The sequence below is a fragment of the Gigantopelta aegis genome, chromosome 10 (genome assembly GCF_016097555.1).
Source record: "Gigantopelta aegis isolate Gae_Host chromosome 10, Gae_host_genome, whole genome shotgun sequence".
In the NCBI taxonomy this organism is placed as follows: Eukaryota; Metazoa; Mollusca; class Gastropoda; order Neomphalida; family Peltospiridae; genus Gigantopelta; species Gigantopelta aegis.
In genome coordinates this window covers 8760402-8782433 of record NC_054708.1, presented here as the reverse complement: position 1 = coordinate 8782433, position 22032 = coordinate 8760402, and the positions used below count along the sequence as shown (strand labels likewise).

The window sequence follows — 22032 nt, the reverse complement described above, 5'->3', positions numbered from 1 at the left end:
TTGCAGAGCGCTCTAATTGATAACGTCATTTTAGGTATGGATGCTTCCGAGGATGTCCTAATGAGTTATGAACATACAAACAAAATAAATAGAGAACCAGTCAAAATGGTGGTACATGTAGATCTAAGTTTTTTTAATTTGCTTTTTGTCAAATTAGTGATGAAAATAAAATATATTGTACTTTGATGAATGCCAGCTTAAATCTGTGCTGTATTTGTAAGCTGTGCTAACTGTGTCGCGTGGGTTTGGCTTCTGCAGGTACTGATGGTGTATATGGTAGATACATCCATGGTTCGGCTATTTCGCCAAGTGATGGGGTAGACGTAGATACCTGCCGACCAGGTAAATATACATAGATGTAGACATCACTCATTTCATCGATAGCACTCATATTCACCACAGTTCATCCATAGTACGTTTGAAATTACAAAAAAAAGCTAGCTACAGGTGCCACATAGAATACAAAATCAAACAAACTAAACAAGAAGTTTGTTTTGTTTAATGACACCCCTAGGCACATCAATTAATTTATTATCGGATGTTAAACATTTGGCAATTTTGACATATAGTCTTAAAGAGGAAACTCGCTATATTTTTACATTAGTAGCAAGGGATCTTTTATATGCACCATACCATGGCCTTTGATATACCAGTTATGGTGCACTGGTTGGAAGGAGAAATAACGCAATGGGCCCACCGACCGGGATTGATCCGAAACCGACTGCACATCAAGCGAGTACTTTACCACTGGGCTGTGTCCCACCCACCAGGAAGGAAGAATGCAGTGCAATAGTCTGTATTTGTGTATGCTGCATGACATATTTATAAGAATTTAATTTTAAAATTTCTCGCAATCTGGCTGGTGTAACAGTGCTGGATTTTTACATTCATATCTGAATGAACAAAAACAAATTAACCCATGCCTCCTCCCACCCCACTCGCACTACTTTTCTGCAAATAGTCTGATCCTTTAGGAAACAATATACATGCTCAAGTTGACTACAGTACATTTCCGCACTTGTTTTGGCTTCATAAAGTTAAAATATCAATCATTTTGTTGCAATTTTTATTATTTAAAAAAAAAAATTCTCTTTAACTCAAGTCAAGGTACAATTATTGGGAAATGGGTGGGATCTAGCCCAGTGGTAAAGTGTTCACCTGATGCATGGTCAGTCTAGGATCTAGCCCAGTGGTAAAGTGTTCACCTGATGCATGGTCAGTCTAGGATCTAGCCCAGTGGTAAAGTGTTCACCTGATGCATGGTCAGTCTAGGATCTAGCCCAGTGGTAAAGTGTTCACCTGATGCATGGTCAGTCTAGGATCTAGCCCAGTGGTAAAGTGTTCACCTGATGCATGGTCAGTCTAGGATCTAGCCCAGTGGTAAAGTGTTCACCTGATGCATGGTCAGTCTAGGATCTAGCCCAGTGGTAAAGTGTTCACCTGATGCATGGTCAGTCTAGGATCTAGCCCAGTGGTAAAGTGTTCACCTGATGCATGGTCAGTCTAGGATCTAGCCCAGTGGTAAAGTGTTCACCTGATGCATGGTCAGTCTAGGATCTAGCCCAGTGGTAAAGTGTTCACCTGATGCATGGTCAGTCTAGGATCTAGCCCCAGTGGTAAAGTGTTCACCTGATGCATGGTCAGTCTAGGATCAATCCCTGCTGGTGGGCCCATTGGGTTATTTCTCGTTCCAGCCAGTGCTTCATGACTGGTATATCAAAGGGCATGGTATGTGCCATCCTGTATTTGGGATGGTGCATATAGAAGATCCCTTGCTACCAAAAAAAAATTGTAGAAGTTTTCCTCTCTAAGACTACCAGGTATATGTCAAAATTACCAAATGTTTGACATCTAATAGCTGATGACTTCAGTGGTGTCAAAAAATGTAACAAACTTTAACTTTTATCGGAAAAACACTTTAGTGGAGGCTGGGATGGGCTATAAGATGGTTCCTTTCCAAATTGATTTGTTCAGTAACAATGATTTCTAAATTAATGTTAATTTGTTTGATTAAAAAGCAGACTTGTATTTTTATTTGTAAACATTGGTTCATGTTTGTCTTTTAGTTCATCTAACATTTAATTAAGTTAATTACTTTGTCTTGTTTTTAATTTTTAAACTGGTTGAATCTGTGATCTTTGTTGTAATTAAGAATTGGGATTTGTCAGTGTCGTCACAAATTGTCCAACAAGCCAATAACACAAATGTTTCAATGTACCTTTGTATTCCAGTGCAACACAAGTATCGGTGACATTTATATGCAAACGGCCAATAACACACAAACATTCAATGCTAAAAAATATAATTAAATACATCCAAAATATGTAATAAATTTTAATTATCAGAATTGTCTTTCTACAGTATCTTCACTATGTACACTTATTTGCAAAGACATCTAGCATACATGTATTTTTAATGGAAGTTTCTTCAACAATATATTTACAGACACATCTAGTATATATTTCTATAATGTCAATACCTTCACCATTTACAGACATCTAGTATATATTTCTATAATGCCAATTCCTTCACCATTTACAGACATCTAGTATATATTTCTATAATGCCAATACCTTCACCATTGACAGAGACATCTAGTATATATTTCTATAATACCAATGCCATCACTGTTTACAGAGACATCTATGGTAGTATATTTCTATAATGCCAATACCACCATCATTTACAGAGACATCTAATATATGTCTATAATACCAATACCTTCACCATTTACAGCTTGAGACATCTAGTATATGCCTATAATATCAATACCATCACTGTTTACAGCTCCATACATCTAATATATGTCTATAATATCAATACCTTCACCATTTACAGAGACATCTAATATATTTCTATAATACCAATACCTTCACCATTTACAGAGACATCTAATATATTTCTATAATACCAATACCATCACTGTTTACAGCTCCAGACATCTAATATATGTCTATAATATCAATACCTTCACCATTTACAGAGACATCTAATATATTTCTATAATACCAATACCATCACTGTTTACAGCTCCAGACATCTAATATATTTCTATAATACCAATACCTTCACCATTTACAGAGACATCTAATATATTTCTATAATACCAATACCATCACTGTTTACAGCTCCAGACATCTAATATATTTCTATAATACCAATACCATCACTGTTTACAGCTCCAGACATCTAATATATTTCTATAATACCAATACCTTCACCATTTACAGAGACATCTAATATATTTCTATAATACCAATACCATCACTGTTTACAGCTCCAGACATCTAATATATTTCTATAATACCAATACCTTCACCATTTACAGAGACATCTAATATATTTCTATAATACCAATACCATCACTGTTTACAGCTCCAGACATCTAATATATTTCTATAATACCAATACCTTCACCATTTACAGAGACATCTAATATATTTTTATAATACCAATACCTTCACCATTTACAGAGACATCTAATATATTTTTTATAATACCAGTATCTTCACCATTTACAGAGACATCTAATATATTTTTATAATACCAATATCTTAATCATTTACAGAGACATCTAATATATTTCTATAACGTCAATATCTTCACCATTTACAGAGACATCTAATATATTTCTATAATACAATACCATCACTGTTTACAGAGACATCCGATGACATCCTGGACAAGTACCGTAAGAAGGCATCGAGCGATCCGATGCTGGAGGAGAGTTCCGACCTGACTGACTCGGCGTACCAGAGTCAGAGCAAGGAGGACAAGCTGGCGTCGCGGGACGAGGAGGACATGCCCCCCTTCTACGACCCGGCCAACCTTGAGACTTGCTTCGCCTTCCAGGACGCCAAGCGCAAGCTGCGGATGGTGCTCAGCACAGCTGACTTCCAGCAGGGCATAAACCCGCTGCACCACCTCCTCACGGACCAGGCCGAGAGTCCGCGGGAAGGGGGTGGGGTGGTGACGGGGCTGAGGAAAGACAACGAACTGATCACGTTGCTCCGTGCACAGCTGGCTGAGGCCATCAACCTCCAGAACAAGGACACGGTCGCTCAGCTTCATGAAGTGATTCGCTGTATTCGACAGTTCGACAATGATGGGTAAGTGATCCGCTGTATTCGACAGGACGACAATGATGGGTAAGTGATTTTCTGTATTCGACAGTTTGACAATGATGATGGGTAAGTGATCCGCTGTATTCGACAGTTTGACAATGATGGGTAAGTGACCCGCTGTATTCGACAGTTCGACAATGATGGGTAAGTGGTGATTTTACAAACAACAGCCATGAAGTCTTTGTGTCACAGCTGCATGAAGTGATCTGCTGTATTTGACAGTTCAACAATGACGGGTAAGTGATCCGCTGTATTCGACAGTTCGACAATGATGGGCAAGTGATCCACTGTATTCAACAGTTTAGCAATGATGGGTAAGTGATCCGCTGTATTCGACAATGATGGATAAGTGATCCGCTGTATTCGACAGTTCGACAGTAGTGATCCGCTGTATCGACAGTTTGACAATGATGGGTAAGTGATCCGCTGTATTCAACAATTCAACAATGATGGGTAAGTGATCCGCTGTATTCAATAGTTCGACAGTAGTGATCCGCTGTATTCGACAGTTCGACAATGATGGGCAAGTGATCCACTGTATTCAACAGTTAAACAATGATGGGTAAGTGATCCGCTGTATTCGACAATGATGGGTAAGTGATCCGCTGTATTCGACAATGATGGGTAAGTGATCCGCTGTATTGACAGTTCGACAATGATGGGTAAGTGATCTGCTGTATTCGACAATGATGGGTAAGTGATCTGCTGTATTCGACAGTTCGACAATGAAGTCTTGGTGTCAGCTGCACGAAATGATCCGCTTTATTTTACAGTTCAACAATGATGAGTAAGTGATCCGCTGTATTCGACAGTTCGACAATAATGGGTAAGTGATCTGCTGTATTTGACAGTTTGACAATGAAGTCTTGGTGTCACAGCTGCATGAGTGATCTGCTTTATTTTACAGTTCGACAATGATGGGTAAGCAGTGTTTGACATATATTTGAGAAAGTTACTGGCCTTCATAGAAACGTTGGCTAGTGCTCTCTGTATTATAGTAATATGTATAGCTGACCACAAATTCTCTAGCCGGGACCGAGGGCTAGTGGATTTGTCGAACTCTGGGGTAAGTGGTTCTTTGACAAACAAAAAGCCATGAAGTCTTACGTATCATAGCCAAGGTGGTATAAAGAGAGGAGCCAGTTTTCCTTGCAGTCATTGTTTAAACAATAGCACTCTATCATCATACAAAATTTAGATTTTGCATCATATCAGGCCCAGATGACAGCTGAAGTGGGAAGAGTGCACAAGACTTTTATAAATGTGTGTGGACATGCTCTGTAGCAAAGTGTTTTCTTTGGATGGACTAAAAATGTGATTTTGTATAAAAATACCAGTGTTTTGGATAACTGTTTTCAGATTTTATTTAATATATAATAGGTCAAAGCATTGCATTTTGAGGTCCTAAAGTGTCTTGTTCCTGCATAATACTGATAAAAACATTTTTTTCTTGTCTTGTTTTGTCTTCGCTTAATGAATGTGTCTTAACCCAAGATTTCATCTTTTTGTTTTGCTTGCTACTGTCGGAAACAGTTTGCTTATTCCATCCTATTTATTGGTGTTATATTTTATTATGTAGGTGTAAGAAACTGGTGCGAGCTTTATGAGAGGAATATCACAATAGATCGGCATATATCTTGTACCTGGTGTTTAATTCACCCGTGTAGTTATTGGTGTTATATTTTGTTCTGTAGGTGTAAGAAACTGGTGAAAGCTTTACGAGAGGAATACCGCAATAGATCGGCATACATCTCGTACCTGGTACGCTGTCGGCAAGGCCTCCTCATGTCTTTGTCTCATCTGCAACAACTGCTGAATCGAGCCCAGAGGTGAGTACATATTTAAATACCATTGCCTGACATAAACAATCATGTTTTTCTCCATAGACAAGACAACAGGAACATTTGTTATGTTTATTCAGCCACATGGACAAATTGATATGAAGAAGATACAGTTCACTGTGTGTACATATACAGTCATTTGTATTATGATTTAGAAGCAATACCATTGATATAATATGCATTTGATACCGATATTAGCTCATTAAATTTCTTTGTAGTTTAAATCCTTAAAAAAATAAAGTTACCTCTTTTTTTTTTTAATGGTTTAATGGAGTATTTTTTTCACTTTTTCAAATTTTATGCTAAAATTTTGAGTTTGTCTTCTGTCAAAAATTAATTTAAAATGATTGTTTTTATATAATAGTAAATGTAATGTAATGAAAATGTTTAAATATCTTAAATATTTAAATCTGTCATCATCAGTTGAATTTATTTTGATATCTGTTGTTTCCTGAGATTGACAAAAATTGTGATTGTAGGGACAAGGAGATATGCAATAAACACATGGTGAATGTCTGTGTTCGACTGTTTATTGAGCACCGGGAGAAACAAGTTCTCTACTTCATATCGGACTTCCAGAAGCTGACTGTGTCTGATGAAAAAGTGGGTCACATTTCTTTTTGTTCAGGATAATCATTAACATTCTCTTACAAACATAATTACAGTTTAAAGGCATGCCATTGGTCTAACCATAGCAACACGATTTTGTGTATTCTGCATACACGTAAAAATAATGTCATTAGAAAACATCATATCTGATGTTGTCACTTTATACTACTCCTTTGTATTATTGAGTGTTGCTGTTCAAGAAGAAAAAAAAAAAAATATGAACTTGTTTGTTTTGTTATTAATACATGTTTGATAATATAAATTGTATAAAATGCACTATCATATTTATAACCAATAATTCTGTGTTACATATAAAATATTAGTATAAAATATATAATATACTCTTCAAAAAAAGAAACGCAAAAGGGTACAAATGGGTTATAACTCCGATTTTATGTTTCCTACCGGTTCATGCTTTGTGAATATAAGGTCATTGCATGTCCCAAACACATTCCCACGGTTACATTCGATAAAACGCAGCTACTGTACAATAAAGTTCCAAAATGTGAATATTCGCAAAAACGCAGCCACGTACAAACCATGTCACCACTGCACGTGCATTGTCTGCACGTGCAACATGAACACCGACAGTATAAAAGTGCAGGGTGTTCGCTTGCCTGGCCTCTGTATCTGGCCGACAGTTGACAATCCAGGACATGCCACGTCTCAGTGAACCGCAGAGAAACAATGCCATTGGCCGACTAGACGCAGGCGAATCCAGAACGGCCGTTGCCAGGGCATTCCATGTGTCCCCAAGCACCATCTCCAGACTGTGGGACCGTTACCAGCAACATGGATCAACACGTGACCTCCCTAGATCCGGTCGACCACGGGTCACTACCCCCGGGCAGGACCGCTACATCCGGGTACGCCACCTTCGGGAACGATTGACTACTGCCACCTCCACAGCCGCAGCAATATCAGGTTTGCGCAGGATATCCGACCAGACCGTACGGAACCGCCTACATGAGGTAGGAATTCGTGCCAGACGTCCAGTTCGAGGTGTCATCTTAACACCACAACACCGTCGACTCCGACTGCAGTGGTGCCAGATTCATCGACAATGGCCTCAACTGCGATGGAGACAGGTGTGGTTCAGTGACGAGTCCCGATTTCTGCTCCGACGTCATGATGGAAGATGTCGCGTGTATAGGCGTCGTGGTGAACGTTATGCGGCAAACTGCGTGCAGGAAGTGGACAGATTCGGCGGGGGTAGTGTCATGGTGTGGGCAGCCATCTCACACACTGGCAGAACTGACCTGGTCCACGTGCAGGGCAACCTGAATGCACAGGGCTACATTGACCAGATCATCCGGCCACACATCGTTCCAGTTATGGCCAACGCCAACGCGGTGTTCCAACATGACAACGCCAGGCCTCACACAGCACGTCTCACAACGGCTTTCCTACAGAACAACAACATTAATGTCCTTCCTTGGCCATCGATATCACCGGATTTGAACCCAATTGAGCATCTATGGGACGAGTTGGACCGACGCCTCCGACAGCGACAACCACAGCCCCAGACCCTGCCCGAGCTGGCAGCAGCCTTGCAGGCCGAGTGGGCCACCATCCCCCGGGACGTCATCCGTACTCTGGTTGCTTCAATGGGCAGGCGGTGCCAGGCAGTTGTCAACACACGCGGAGGCCACACCCGGTATTGACTCCAGATGACCTTGACCTTGGTGGTGTGTCCTATCACTTACTCACAATGGACTAGAGTGAATTGTGAACAATCCTGCAACATTTGGTAATTATCGGACTCACCATTCAATAATTAAATCAATTCTCCAAATGTTACGACAATGTGGTTTTGCGTTTCTTCTTTTGAAGAGTATATATACTGCTGTTTCATTAAAAACTCTGTTACTTACCATATTTTTCGGCATATAAGCCGCTACTTTTTTACTGTGAATTGCAAGGTGCGGTTTATAAAACGGTGCGCTTTATTTATGAATTTTACGGTAACCTCTGTGCATATAAACCAGAACTCTTTTTTTTCATTCTCATAATAATAATAATAATATAGCATACCAAATGACTGGGACTGAAGTATTACAATGGAATGGCTCTTTATTAATAGTCTAGTCAGGCTAGAAACAATACATCACTTGTGTATTGTTATACTTACAGTTTCAAAAATGGACTTGTCCACGAACTTTCTTAGTTTGATTTCTGTAACATTTATTGTTAGTAGTGCATCAGATGTGTTTGTCAGATGTTCTAAAATGAAGTAACTTTCCTCATATTATACAAAGTAGTGTTGTTATACTTTGTAGTAAACACACCCAACTTGCATGTTCGATATTGCAGATAAAAAGCCAGTGGCAGCCTGAACAATGTCACGTGATACAATTACAATGTCATGGCCATTTATGGCCAATTGCAAAAGCCGGACCGTAACAAGGCCATCAAAAGAGTTTCTTAATATCTTTAACGCCACTGTTTCTAACCTGTTTGTAATGTTTTTAATTAATATATCAAAATTTAAGTTTAGTACGAAGCTTGCGAATTAAAATCACATAATCGGAGTACCTGTAATGTTTGTATTAAATGTCGACATTTCCAATCTAATTAGCCGGCTAATTTATACAGAGCATAACGTTGTTGTAATGTATTTCGTTATATTACATGTAATTATACATATATAATTCTCGGCAAATATATATATATATATATATATATATATATGTATATATATTTTAAAGGCCGTTGTTTAAAAGTTAGAAAATAATGTCGAAACTGTAAACGATCGATAGGACTGTGCTTAGTTTCGGTTCACTGCCACTTCAGCTTGACCCAACCTCGTTTGAATATGTAATTTTTGTACACGGCACGCTAGTTAGGTTACAGAGAAACGCCTTTTTTGCAATCAAGTGAGTAGATCTATTAATAATTTTCACTTGTGCCTCTTTTAGGGGGGTCCATGCTTTGTAATCATACTGGGACAAATAAAATATTATCATGTTGTTGTTTTTTCTTTGCAACTAATGCAACTAATGCAACTAATGCAAGATTACGAAATTAGCATTATCAAGTTCTTGTTCATATTTTCATAAAAATAGCGGGGTTTGTCAACGGTGTTTTGTTTACGAAACTTTCCCATTAGGTGAAATGAAACTGAAAGCAACACAATCAACAATTATTTATTGTTTGAATTTAAGGGAGAATGGATCTCTTTATTATTATTAAATACAAACAATAATTAACTGTAATTAAGACTGTGGCTTTATTTTAACTGCGGCTTATTTAAAGGTGCGGTTTATGTACGAACAAAGGTCGGAACTTGGTCTAAAAACAAGGGGTGCGGTTTATACACCAGTGCGTGTAATAAGCTGGAAAATACGGTAATAAATATCTAAATTCTCAGGAAATTGACCATATCATTAAATCAGAGATTTTATTATGAATGCTTCATTCTTTAACTCTGTGTGTGTCTGTGTTTGTTTGTGTGTATCTGTGTGTGTCTGTGTTTGTGTGTATCTGTGTGTGTTTGTGTGTGTGTGTCGGTGTTTGTGTCTGTGTGTGTGTGTCGGTGTTTGTGTTTGTGTGTGTGTGTCGGTGTTTGTGTGTGTGTGTGTGTCGGTGTTTGTGTCAGTGTGTGTGTGTGTGTGTGTGAATATATTCAGTTATTTTTAAGATTATATACATTATTTGTTGTGTATGTTATTGTTTAATTTTCTATTAAAATAATATTTTCCAATTTATTTTTTAGACCGACCTTGTTGAAAGGTTTCTGCAGTTACTGTATAAAGAAATGGAACAGGATGCAATATGGAAGGGTAACTAAATACATTTTCACTTTCATAAATATCTTGTGTTGCATTTATTATCACTAATATAAGTAATGTCATAAAACCAACAAAATTAGTGGATGAATTGTAATTTGTCATGCATACTGTACCTGAAGATTATTAAATGATCTTTGTATTACAATAATTTTGCTTTCCTCAGCCTTCATGTAATATACATTTGTTAACATAACATAACATGACATATTTTCTGTTTAGTAAACACAGCACAATATTTCTTTGGCTTACATCTCAGTTACAAGTCTGTTGCCTAATTACCTTTAAGTTAGCATAACCAATGAAAGAACTAGACTGGTACTTGTAAAATGTTTAGAGTCTAGACTCAATGTTAATAGAGTGATATTTTAGTGCCATGGCAACACCATACAAATTGCATGAGTGTGACGTCATTAGAGATTCGAGTCTAGACTAAAGTTTTTATTTGACATTAGAATTTAATGACCAAGATATGTCAGTTTTTATTTTTGACTTTAGAATTCAGTGAACAATATATGTGCCATTTTTTAATTAGCATTAGAATTTATTGAACAAGATAAATACAATTTTTTATTTGGCATTAGAAATAATTGAACAAACTTTTCTGTTTTTATTAGACATAAGAATTTGATGAACAAGATATCTCAGTTCTTATTTGACATCAGAATTTGATGAACAAGATATCTCGGTTCTTATTTGACATTAGAATTTATTGAACATGATATCTCAGTCTTTATTTCACATTAGAATTGAATGAATACAATGTGTGTATTTTCCCCAGCTGCGACCCAGGAGCAGATGGATGACGCCCGTCTCGCCATTGAGCGACTGCTGATGAGTCGGATCTACACCCACGCCATGTTCCCGAATGGTGACGGAGACTTCATGCGAGACCAGTAAGTACTGAGTGTAGTCCTCGTGATATTAGTGGCCAGCGCTGCTCTAGCATCCAGTGACCAATACTTGTCTGTCAGTGACCCATACCTGCCTGCCAGTGACCCATACCTGCCTGTCAGTGACCAATATCTGCCTGTCAGTGACCCATACCTGCCTGTCAGTGACCAATACCTGCGCCTGTCCGTGACCAATACCTGTGCCTGTCAGTGACCAATACTTGCGCCTGTCAGTGACCCATACCTGCCTGTCAGTGACCAATACTTGCCTGTCAGTGACCCATACTTGTCTGTCGGTGACCAATACTTGCCTGTCGAATACCAATACTTGCCTGTCGTCGGCACATACTTGCCTGTCGGTGACCAATACTTGCCTGTTGGTGACCATTACTTGCCTGTCGGTGACCAATACCTGCCTGTCAGTGACCAATACCTGCCTGTCGGTGACCCATACTTGCCTGTCGGTGACCAATACTTGCCTGTCTGTGACATCAAGTCCTTGTGCAGCAATGAGATCATGTTCTCACAACCTTAGCAGTAGCAGTTATTCTCTCCCAATATGGTTTGAAGATCTTGTTTCTCAGTAATGTTGACTACAGTTTTGTTAATCAGTTACCATCAGCATAGGCTTCCATTTTTGTAGCAGGGCAGCCTGGTTTTTGCTCAAATTAAAAAAAAATGGCAGAATCTAGATCACAACATTTATTGCGAAACAGCTATATAGGTATGCAAACTAATCACTATGCAATTTTACATGGATTACATCTAATTTTGCTGGTAAAATGATGGAAATACATGTTAAATAGAGTATTGTGCCCGAATATCTCTATTGTTTTTATCCAAATTTGAGGATTTGCTCCATCACTAGACTGGCCCCTAGACTCCTATGCTTATGACCATCAGTAAGGTTTTATCTAATTTCTGCAGCTGCTGTAAATCAGGGAAGTTATGCATCATGATGTTTTTGTGTTGAGACAGATACACACAGAAATGCCAAAAAGTCATACATCAAACAATGTCTACAATGTTTAATGCCTGTTTCATTTACTGTACTGTCATGGTTGATGGAAGTATTTATAACATTGTCTCTGTTTTCAGAATCATTTACTGTACTGTCATGGTTCATGGAAGTATTTATGACATTGTCTCTGTTTTAGAATCATTTACCAGCAGATTAAGAAACTGCCTCTGTTTTAGAATCATTCACCAGCAGATTAAGAAACTGCCTCTGTTTTAGAATCATTCACCAGCAGATTAAGAAACTGTCTCTGTTTTAGAATCATTTACCAGCACATTAAGAAACTGTCTCTGTTTTCAGAATCATTTACCAGCACATTAAGAAACTGTCTCTGTTTTCAGAATCATTCACCAGCACATTAAGAAACTGTCTCTGTTTTCAGAATCATTCACCAGCACATTAAGAAACTGTCTCTGTTTTCAGAATGGACCGGCCTCTGTGGCGTATAGTGGTTAGGCCATCGGTCTACAGGCTGGTAGGTACTGGGTTCTGATCCCAGTCGAGGCATGGGATTTTTAATCCAGATACCGACTCCAAACCCTGAGTGAGTGCTCCGCAAGGCTCATTGGGTAGGTGTAAACCACTTGCACCGACCAGTGATCCATAACTGGTTCAACAAAGGCCATGGTTTGTGTTATCCTGCCTGTGGGAAGTGCAAATAAGAGATCCCTTGCTGCTAATCGGAAAGAGTAGTCCATGTAGTGGCGACAGCGGGTTTCCTCTCAAAATCTGTGTGGTCCTTAACCATATGTCTGACGCCATATAACCGTAAATAAAATGTGTTGAGTGCGTCGTTAAATAAAACATTTCTTTCTGTTTTCAGAATCATTTACCAGCACATCAAGAAACTGTCTCTGTTTTCAGAATCATTTACCAACACATCAAGAAACTGTCTCTTTTTTCAGCATCATTCATCTAGAAACTCTCTGTTTTCAGAATCATTCACCAGCACATTAAGAAACTGTCTCTGTTTTAGATTTATTCACCAGCACATTAAGAAACTGTCTCTGTTTTAGAATCATTTACCAGCACATTAAGAAACTGTGTTTTAGAATCATTTACCAGCACATTAAGAAACTGTCTCTGTTTTAGAATCATTCACCAGCACATTAAGAAACTGTCTCTGTTTTAGAATCATTTACCAGCAGATTAAGAAACTGTCTCTGTTTTTAGAATCATTTACCAGCACATTAAGAAACTGTCTGTTTCAGAATCATTGACCAGCATAATTACAAACTGTGTCTGTTTTCAGAATCATTCACCAGCACATCAAGAAACTGTCTGTAGTGATCACGCCAGTTCACAAAGACCTGGGAATCCTTCGCATGTACCACTTTGAGTGTCCCTGGCCGGCAGCACAGCGCGAGATATACATGATCAATGCGTATAAGGTGTGATTTTAAGCTTGCATTCTATTAATGTTATAGCACTTTGTCCAAGGCAGGGAACATTTTGTTCAGTAATGCTAGGAACACATTGTTTATCTGTCTGTCGAGCATCAAGCTTAGTGCTTAGTGTCCTTGCACATCCTCACTGAGACCTGCATTCACTGTTGAGGTTTGAACCCAGGTCCTCCCCATAAACCTCTTGAATGGGAAGAGCTTGGTAGTAAACCACTGCATTTTTCTTCACATCGATAATGTCCAATTTTATTTTGGCATAACAGCAAGTAAGGAGTGTGCATATAGTTTTTCATTTAATGTTGTTTGACACCCAATAACAAATGTCAAAATACCATGGTATGTGTTATCCTGTCTTTGAGGATGGTACATATAAAAAATCCCTTGCTACTAAAGGAAAACATTTAGCTGGTTTCCTCTCTAAGACTATATGTCCGAATTACCAAATATTTGACATGCAATAGATGATGATTAATAAATCAATGGCCTCTAGTGGTGTCAAACTAACTGTTTAACTATGATGATATTTTCAAATTTATTTCTTCGTTTTATGTTGGTAATTCTATGCAGTATTGGTTTGTTTTCCAGTTTTCATGGTCTGACCATGGATTTTGTTTTTGTCTTTTTCATATTTAATATTAATATACTTCACTGTGTGTCTATTTTATGGCTGTCTACACGCTTTTTTTTATTAATTTTGGAATTTTAAATTGATGTTGTTCATCACGTACCTTTGTTTGACACCCAATAACCGATATTGTTTTTGTGTTAAACATTAATTGACTCATGCATTTTTGTATTCCCTCTGAACGCTGTACTGATTGTTTCCTCTGTTTTCCCGTCGACACAGACTCCCAAGGACAAGCTCCAGTGTGTTCTGCGCTGCTCGATGACCATCATGAATCTACTGAGCATGGCCAACGAGAAGTCGGTACCGGCGGCCGATGACTTCATGCCCGTCCTCATCTTTGTCATCATCAAGGCCAACCCCCCATGTCTGCTGTCCACCATCCAGTACGTGAACAGCTTCTACGAAAACAGGCTCGGGGGCGAGGAGCAGTACTGGTGGATGCAGTTTGCCTCGGCCGTCGAATTCATTAAGACTATGGACTATTCCGAATAGGGATGTAGATATTAGAGAGGAACTAATTTAATTGCTGTTATATATTAATTATTGAGGTGCTGTGAATTATTTTTGAATATTTTGAAGTGGTATTCAGGGCATTTTTGGCTTATAGTAAGCCAAGGTGATGTAAAACAGGGATCGAAAAAATTCATGTGGGACCATAGATTTTTGTACATTAAAGTTAGCCACTGTCATAAAACAGTCCTAATGTATTGTTATTATTTCTTTGCAAATACACATGCATTATTCTAGTTACTATTTGTTGCTTCACTGTAGTAAATTATTTGTTTTTTAGTATTTATTCTGATAATAGATTATGCAGTGTAAAAAAATTAAAATAATAGTTATTAATAAAGCAGAACTTGTAGAATCTAGTCAGAACAGGTCAAATTGTGACTTTATATGTATGAAGAGATTTAAATTATGAGTTGTTACATACTAGACTTTATGCAACAGTATGCGGGCTACAGTTTATGGACAACTGGACCCATATTCACAAAACATCGTAAACCTAGTTTTACACGTAAACATAAATCTACGACTGAAGAGCTATTCACGAAACAACGAAAACGTAAGTTACGTGTAAAGTTGGACGTAAATATAAGAGTGCCTCCGGTTACAACTAACGCTGCATGTAAGTCATGTACATATAATAAATCAAGCATGATCGCCGTTATTTACTATTATTTACGGAAACTGGCAGCATTTCCAATAATTGAAGCAGTTTGCGATGGCAAACGCCAACGGATTTAACATATTTTTGTTGGTGATCGAACGGATGTTTTCGACTCGGCCAATTTCTCCTGAGTTATCTTTTCCTTTTTAAGAAATATCCTCAAGTTTGTACCAAAACGCAGATCCTCATCAATACCAAAATGTCATGTTGTGCCGTTCGCGATGTTATTGTTAGCAGACAACAAACGAAATTGCATTTTGCGCATTTGTTATTTACCCGATAGCCATCGTTTCTAATGTGGGTTTTTTTTTATTTCTTCAGTGAGAGTGTTAAATTGTAGATTTACGTCCAACTAATTTACGTTTACATTTACGACCGTCTTTGAGAGTAAGGTGCTTCTTGCACGTAAACGTAAATCTACGGCAGACGTAAGTGCTAGTCGTAGACGTAAATTTACACCTTTTTGTGAATATGGGTCCTGGCATTTTAATACTAAGCTGGTAACTAAATACTGGAATATGCAGTGTAAAAAATTACAATTTTTATAATAATGATTACAGAACTGACCATTGATAAAACAGGACTTATAAAATTATAGTCAAAACATGTGAAATCTTTACTTTATATTTATGGAAAGATTTAAGATATGATTTTTGGCATGGTCTGTAACTAGTGTAAGCAACAGTTCCCTGGTTCCAGTTTATGGACAAGTGACAATTTAAAAATAAGCTTAGTACTTAAAAATATTTTACACATTTCTCAAATTATTTTAATACCCAGCATTTTCAGCAAACATAATTATGACTAGCCTACAGTGTTGATCTGCTTTCATGCAAGGTAATTATTAACTGGGGTGTGATACCTCTTAACACATTTACACATATTTCGTCAGCCAGAAGTGATGTTTCAGTTAAGTAGTGTATACTGGCTGTTTTGAAATTTTACAGTTGTCTGTTCTATCGTATTTCTAAAACAAAACAAAAATCCTTTCTTGGAGTTTATCATAAAATGTAATATTTAGTTTTATTTTCAGTGCTTGGTTTGGTAGCTGTTTTTTGCCTTTTTGCCAATGTCAGTGGTTACAGTAAGACAGTAGGATAATAGTATTTAAATATATATTGATATAGATAGGTTGCTTCAGGTATTTCAGTTTAGAAAATGATGTAACGAGGTATATTGAGTTGGCTATGATTTCACTATGAAATTTAGGAAATACAAGTTTATTGCATAAAGTATTTCATGACAATAGAAAAATACCACCAAAAAAAACAAGTTGTAAGCAATGAATAGTTGGTGCCTAAGTAAGTAAGTTGACTGGGTATGGGTAATTTTTGGCATGCTTTCATCAGAAAACTCTTCAAGCAAGCCTGTCTGATTTTCCCCAACAAGTTCTATCTACAACAGAATTGTGTTGAATGAAAACAACACGTATAAGCTTACATTTGTGAAGAACTGCTATGATTAAAATGAATGCCTACCTTGCATCTGATGCCAAGTGAAAATTGTTTATTAATTTTATACTTTGCCTAACGGAATTTAAAGTCCCTGCATGCATATTCCAAGTAAATACATTTTTATATGAAATGTCCTGAAATTGGGTTATTTCCCACAAATTAATGTACATAATACATGTATATCTTAAGTGCACAGTTCTGTGTAACTACAATACTACGATAATACTGGGTATAGAAGACATTCCTTCTTAATTATTAGTTTGAACAATACCTTGTATGTCTTAGGTATTGTTCTTAGCACATGAACACAGTTATCAAACATATTACATTTACATTATTGTAACCAAGATAAAATAATTGCATGAAATAATTACTAAATTCATATATAATGTGGACGTAACTTAAAAAAATTAACAGTAACTGATTGTGTCACGTAAATTATAATACTAATACCTATAGTCCATCCCATCCTCGTACAAAAATGTTTTTTGTAAATAATTTTAGTTTGGTTTGACGTAAGAAGAAAAGTAAAAGTGTTTTACAAATGACAAAAAATACTATTTTTGTGACCAATTTAGAAAACAGTTGGCTCAGAAATGAATAACTTGTAGTAAATTCCATAGCATGAAAAAGGCGTTACCTGTGGGACGGACTATAGCTCTGTGCGATTGATGTATGTATTGATTTCTGTATTCTGTATTCTGTTTCAGTTTTTTTATTTTTTATATTCATTATGATATCCACTGTCTCTGGCATGTGTCTTCAAGTCACAGAATGTGTAACTTTAATACTAGAGATTTACCATCATACCTATTTTCAAGTTTGCTATTGGTAGATAATTACTTTGTTGAATGACAGAGGCTCCTTTTATCATGAGTGCCGAGAATAGAACACATGAATATGTAATGATTCCTCAGTATGGTTTTGAATGTTTTTACAATGGGTTTCTTTCTAATGCATTGGAATGGAATGAATGATTGGGTTATTTTCAGAATAAAACCATGGAGAAAATATTTGACAAATACCATGATTAGTATGTACTTACAAACTCAATTATCTCCAACAATCTTTTTTCTAAAATACTTTTAAAGCCTACATTCACCGGTACCATGACCGTACGCTCACCATTATTTCCAAATAACTTTCTTTTCAGCATGAAATGGAAATCAAACAAAGTACCGCTATATTTGTTTTACCAGCATTCTCTCTGTTATTTACAGTATTTAGTAATCAATGAATCACATGAAATGTGTACAACACTATATTTTAAGTTTACAAACACAACCTCTTATACAATGTTTATAGGCAATCAGTTGGGCAGTATTTATAACTAAATATCTAAAGATAAAACGAGAGAAAATTATTATATATTATTTTGTTTATTATGAGTTGTATTTTTGTATCACCGTACGCCAATTTGAATGTTGTGTTTATTAGTAATATGACCCCTTTGTGTAGTTCTAGTGTTTTAAGTGTTTTATGCAATGTGCTGCAGTTAATTACCAATTTGGGACCAAACAAATCGGTCTTAAAGGACATTTCTTGTTGAAGCCTTTTATAGCTTGATGGCACGTGTTACAGCATCGGTTTAATTACGTTGTAGATGTGATGATATGCTGCATGCTGCTATTAATTTGACGTTATGAAAAGACTGTCCATGATTGTAATTTTCCAGCACGGACACGGAAAGGTTAAGCAAATGCTAGTTTCAACAAGTTTCTGATTTAGATAGGTTGACACATTTTAGACAGGTTTCTAGCTCTGCTTTGTACACAGGTTTCCAGTTTAGACAATTGTCTGTCTTTTAGAAAATTTCCAGTTCAGACAGGTTTCCAGATTAGACAATTGTCTGTCTTTTAGAAAATTTTCAATTTAGACAATTGTCTGGTTTTTAGACAGGTTTCCAGTTTAGACAGGTTTGTGCTATTTAGAATGATTGGGGTTTTGACACAGTGTACTGTAATGTTGTTTGTTAGACTGTTGTGGAGTCTGACACTCGTAAAGAATGATCTCAGCTGTGAACCTCGGTATGTATCGGGTATTCAGTAGTCTTTGTTTATATGAAGGAATGTGTGTTGAAATCACAAGCTGTTCAGCATTTTACTGTCAACATTGATAATAGGGGGTTCCAATATTAACTATAACATGCATCACAAAGTACAATTCATCCAGTGATGTGATAACTGATATTAGTGATAACGCAGAAAAATTAAAAACATATTTGTAAAAAGAAGTGAACTATTAATTAGTTTCAGGTTCCATCTGTGTTGGGATTTTATTCCATCTGTATACACGGTGTAAGTAATGTCAGTGTATGTGACATGGGATATGCAGAAGACCAGATTCAATACAGAGTAGAGTTTTCATCCTCATTGAAAAACAATTCTCAGTTGCTTACTGTTGTTAAATAAGACTGCACTAGTGTTTGTCTTAACACAGGGCTCCATTGCAACACACAATAATGTTTTATCGGTCTCCAGGTTTTGAATGCTTGCTACATTATTATAGCATTATTATTATAGAAGTATTATATATTTCTTAAAACTACATTTGGCCATATGAAAATTTTCTTCCAATCTTTGGTCAAACAACTTTTAAAAAAAAGTCCTGTCATTTGGGTTGACACGTTACCACCACTGTATTCAACCTATGAAAACCACGATCTTAAATCTGTTAATCTTTCAGCTACACTATGATGCTTAATACATGATATAAAAATATATATTTGTTATATGTATTTGCATGAAAAATGTGTGCAGTTTAATGACATATGATATTAGTCCGTTGCGGTTATTCATACATATTAATTTGATACAGATTTTAACATTACTCTTATCACATCTTGTTATATCTTCTTAGACATGTCTGTAACTACTTTTCACTTGTCCACACAACTAAAAGAATTGTTTTCCACATCTATCCGTTACAACAAATACACATGTTAAATAATTATACAATATTAATCAAGCTTCCATTTCGTATCATGTTTATGTCCGGAATGAAATAATTTTCAGTTATCATGAGCTTTAACGAATGACAATTACAAATTATTCTACCAGGGTTATAAACTTGGTACTAAATGATAGCTAATTGAATATCCTGTTTATTACCCATAATTGATTCTAATTTGTACGAATGAACTCGTTTAGTTCACGTTATGGTAAGGTTGTAGTGTGCCAAATGATGATGTCATCATATGACATGGAAGTGTTGCATCCCACTTGATGTTCTAGTGGGATCAGCACTTTCATATAAACCAAGATATGTTTAGCCATATGGGTAGTAATAAAACGTTCAGAAAGAATCACATTTCAGTTCCAATCAGTAAAACGATTGTCAATAGTTGAACCTTCTTTATTCTTGTTTTAGTTTCTAGACAGTTTTTGTTACAGGGATTAGAGTTGTTCATGTGTGATTGGTTCAGTATTTTGTGATCTTCTGATACTCAATTGTATTGATGTTTGTGTCATAACACATCAGCTTAAGTTTAGCAGCAATCATCATGTGTCGGGACATAATTGTGTATGCAGTATTAAAAAAGAAACACGCAGTGACCAGTTTGCAGAGACATCTTTTTAGTTTTATTAGCACATTCACAGACAGGACAGCACATATCACAGCCTTTGGTGTATTTGTCATTGAGCATCCATTACAGTTACAAGGCTCTCTCTTTGGTTTATTCTTTTTATTTAAATATGAGTGAAACCCCATTAAACTGGACACCCACAGAAAGAAGAACAAAGTCTGGCTTTTAAGGGATATCTGATTTTGAGATGTTATTTTCTGTACTGATATTTAAAAAGGGACCGAAGACAGGACGTAGCCCAGTGGTAAAGCGCTTACTTGATACATGGTCATTCTAGGATCAGTCCCCTGTTGGTGGGTCCATTGGGCTATTTCTCGTTCAAGCCATTGCACTAAAACTGGTATAATCAAAGGCCATGGAATGTGCTGTCTTGTCTGTGGGAAAGTGCATGTAAAAAATTCTTTGCTACTAGTGAAAAAATGTAGTGGATTTCCTCTCTGAGATTATATGTCAAACTTATGAATATCAAATGTAGCAGATGATTAATAAATCAATGTGCTCTAATGTTGTTGTGAAACCAAACAAACTTTTAACTTTTTTGAAAGGGACCATGAATAACATTCAGCTTTGGGGGATTCCAGTTCCAGTGCGTCTGGTTTTGAGTGGTTTCACTGTATGTCTTATATAAATTGTATATTTAGAATTCTTCATCACATTAATGTTAATAAATCTATGTATTATGTGTACACTACAGCTGCCTTGTATTATTTTCTGTTTTGTGTTAATACGACACATCGACCTGACAATTAGCATGTTGGACTAGCTCATTTAATAAAACCTTGCAACAGTCAAGTCAGTGCACCATGACTGGTTCATAAAAGGCTGTGGTATGTGCTATCCTGTGTGGGATGGTGCATATAAAAGATCCCTTGCTATCAATAGAAAAATGTAGTTGGTTTTCTCTCTTAAGACTATATGTCGGAATTACCAAATGTTGGACATCCAATATAAATCAATTGAATAGAAATCAATATAAATCAATTGAATAGAAATCAATGTGCTCTAGTAGTGTTGTTGTACAAAACAATCTTTAACTTTTTTTGCAAATGTGAATACAGAAACCAAGCTAGAATGTTGCACTGTATTGAACTGTTTTTCTGTGAAAGGCAGAATGATGGTATTGTTACCAGACATTTTGTGTATACTTGTTTCTGGTGTATTTTTCTTTAATACATTATGAAGTTGTTTTGACATTAGATTTTTGCACACACAGAATTACAAAAAGACACAGATGACTGCATAAAAGTTGAGATTAATGTACAAGTATACACTAGGGTTAAAGTTCAAGGTGAAAGTGATTAATGTCATGAAGTTACGGTTAGGTGTTTGTGATTGATCATGATCGTTTTTCAATTTTCTTAGTCATATTGTATATATTGCAGAATGTTTTATTTTGCTTAATATATTACAAACATGCAGTCAACAATGATCAATTTACTTGTATAATTACTTCTTCTATCCAGTAGTGTGTTTGGTAGGGTAGGGTTGAGTTTATTTTTATTATACTTTTCTCTTCT

General features: G+C 36.5%; 1 protein-coding gene across 1 annotated transcript in view; it reads left to right on the top strand.

Annotated features, from left to right (window-relative positions):
* Positions 1-15002, top strand: part of LOC121384198 (GTPase-activating protein and VPS9 domain-containing protein 1-like) — a 46102-nt gene extending 31100 nt beyond the window's left edge. The window contains exons 14-21 of the mRNA XM_041514472.1: positions 259-342; positions 3662-4109; positions 5819-5953; positions 6445-6568; positions 10290-10356; positions 11144-11258; positions 13526-13664; positions 14524-15002. Coding sequence (XP_041370406.1) covers positions 259-342; positions 3662-4109; positions 5819-5953; positions 6445-6568; positions 10290-10356; positions 11144-11258; positions 13526-13664; positions 14524-14796 — 1385 coding nt within the window. The 3' untranslated portion in view covers positions 14797-15002. The remainder of the gene's footprint in view (positions 1-258; positions 343-3661; positions 4110-5818; positions 5954-6444; positions 6569-10289; positions 10357-11143; positions 11259-13525; positions 13665-14523) is intronic.
* The last annotated feature ends 7030 nt before the right edge of the window (positions 15003-22032 follow it).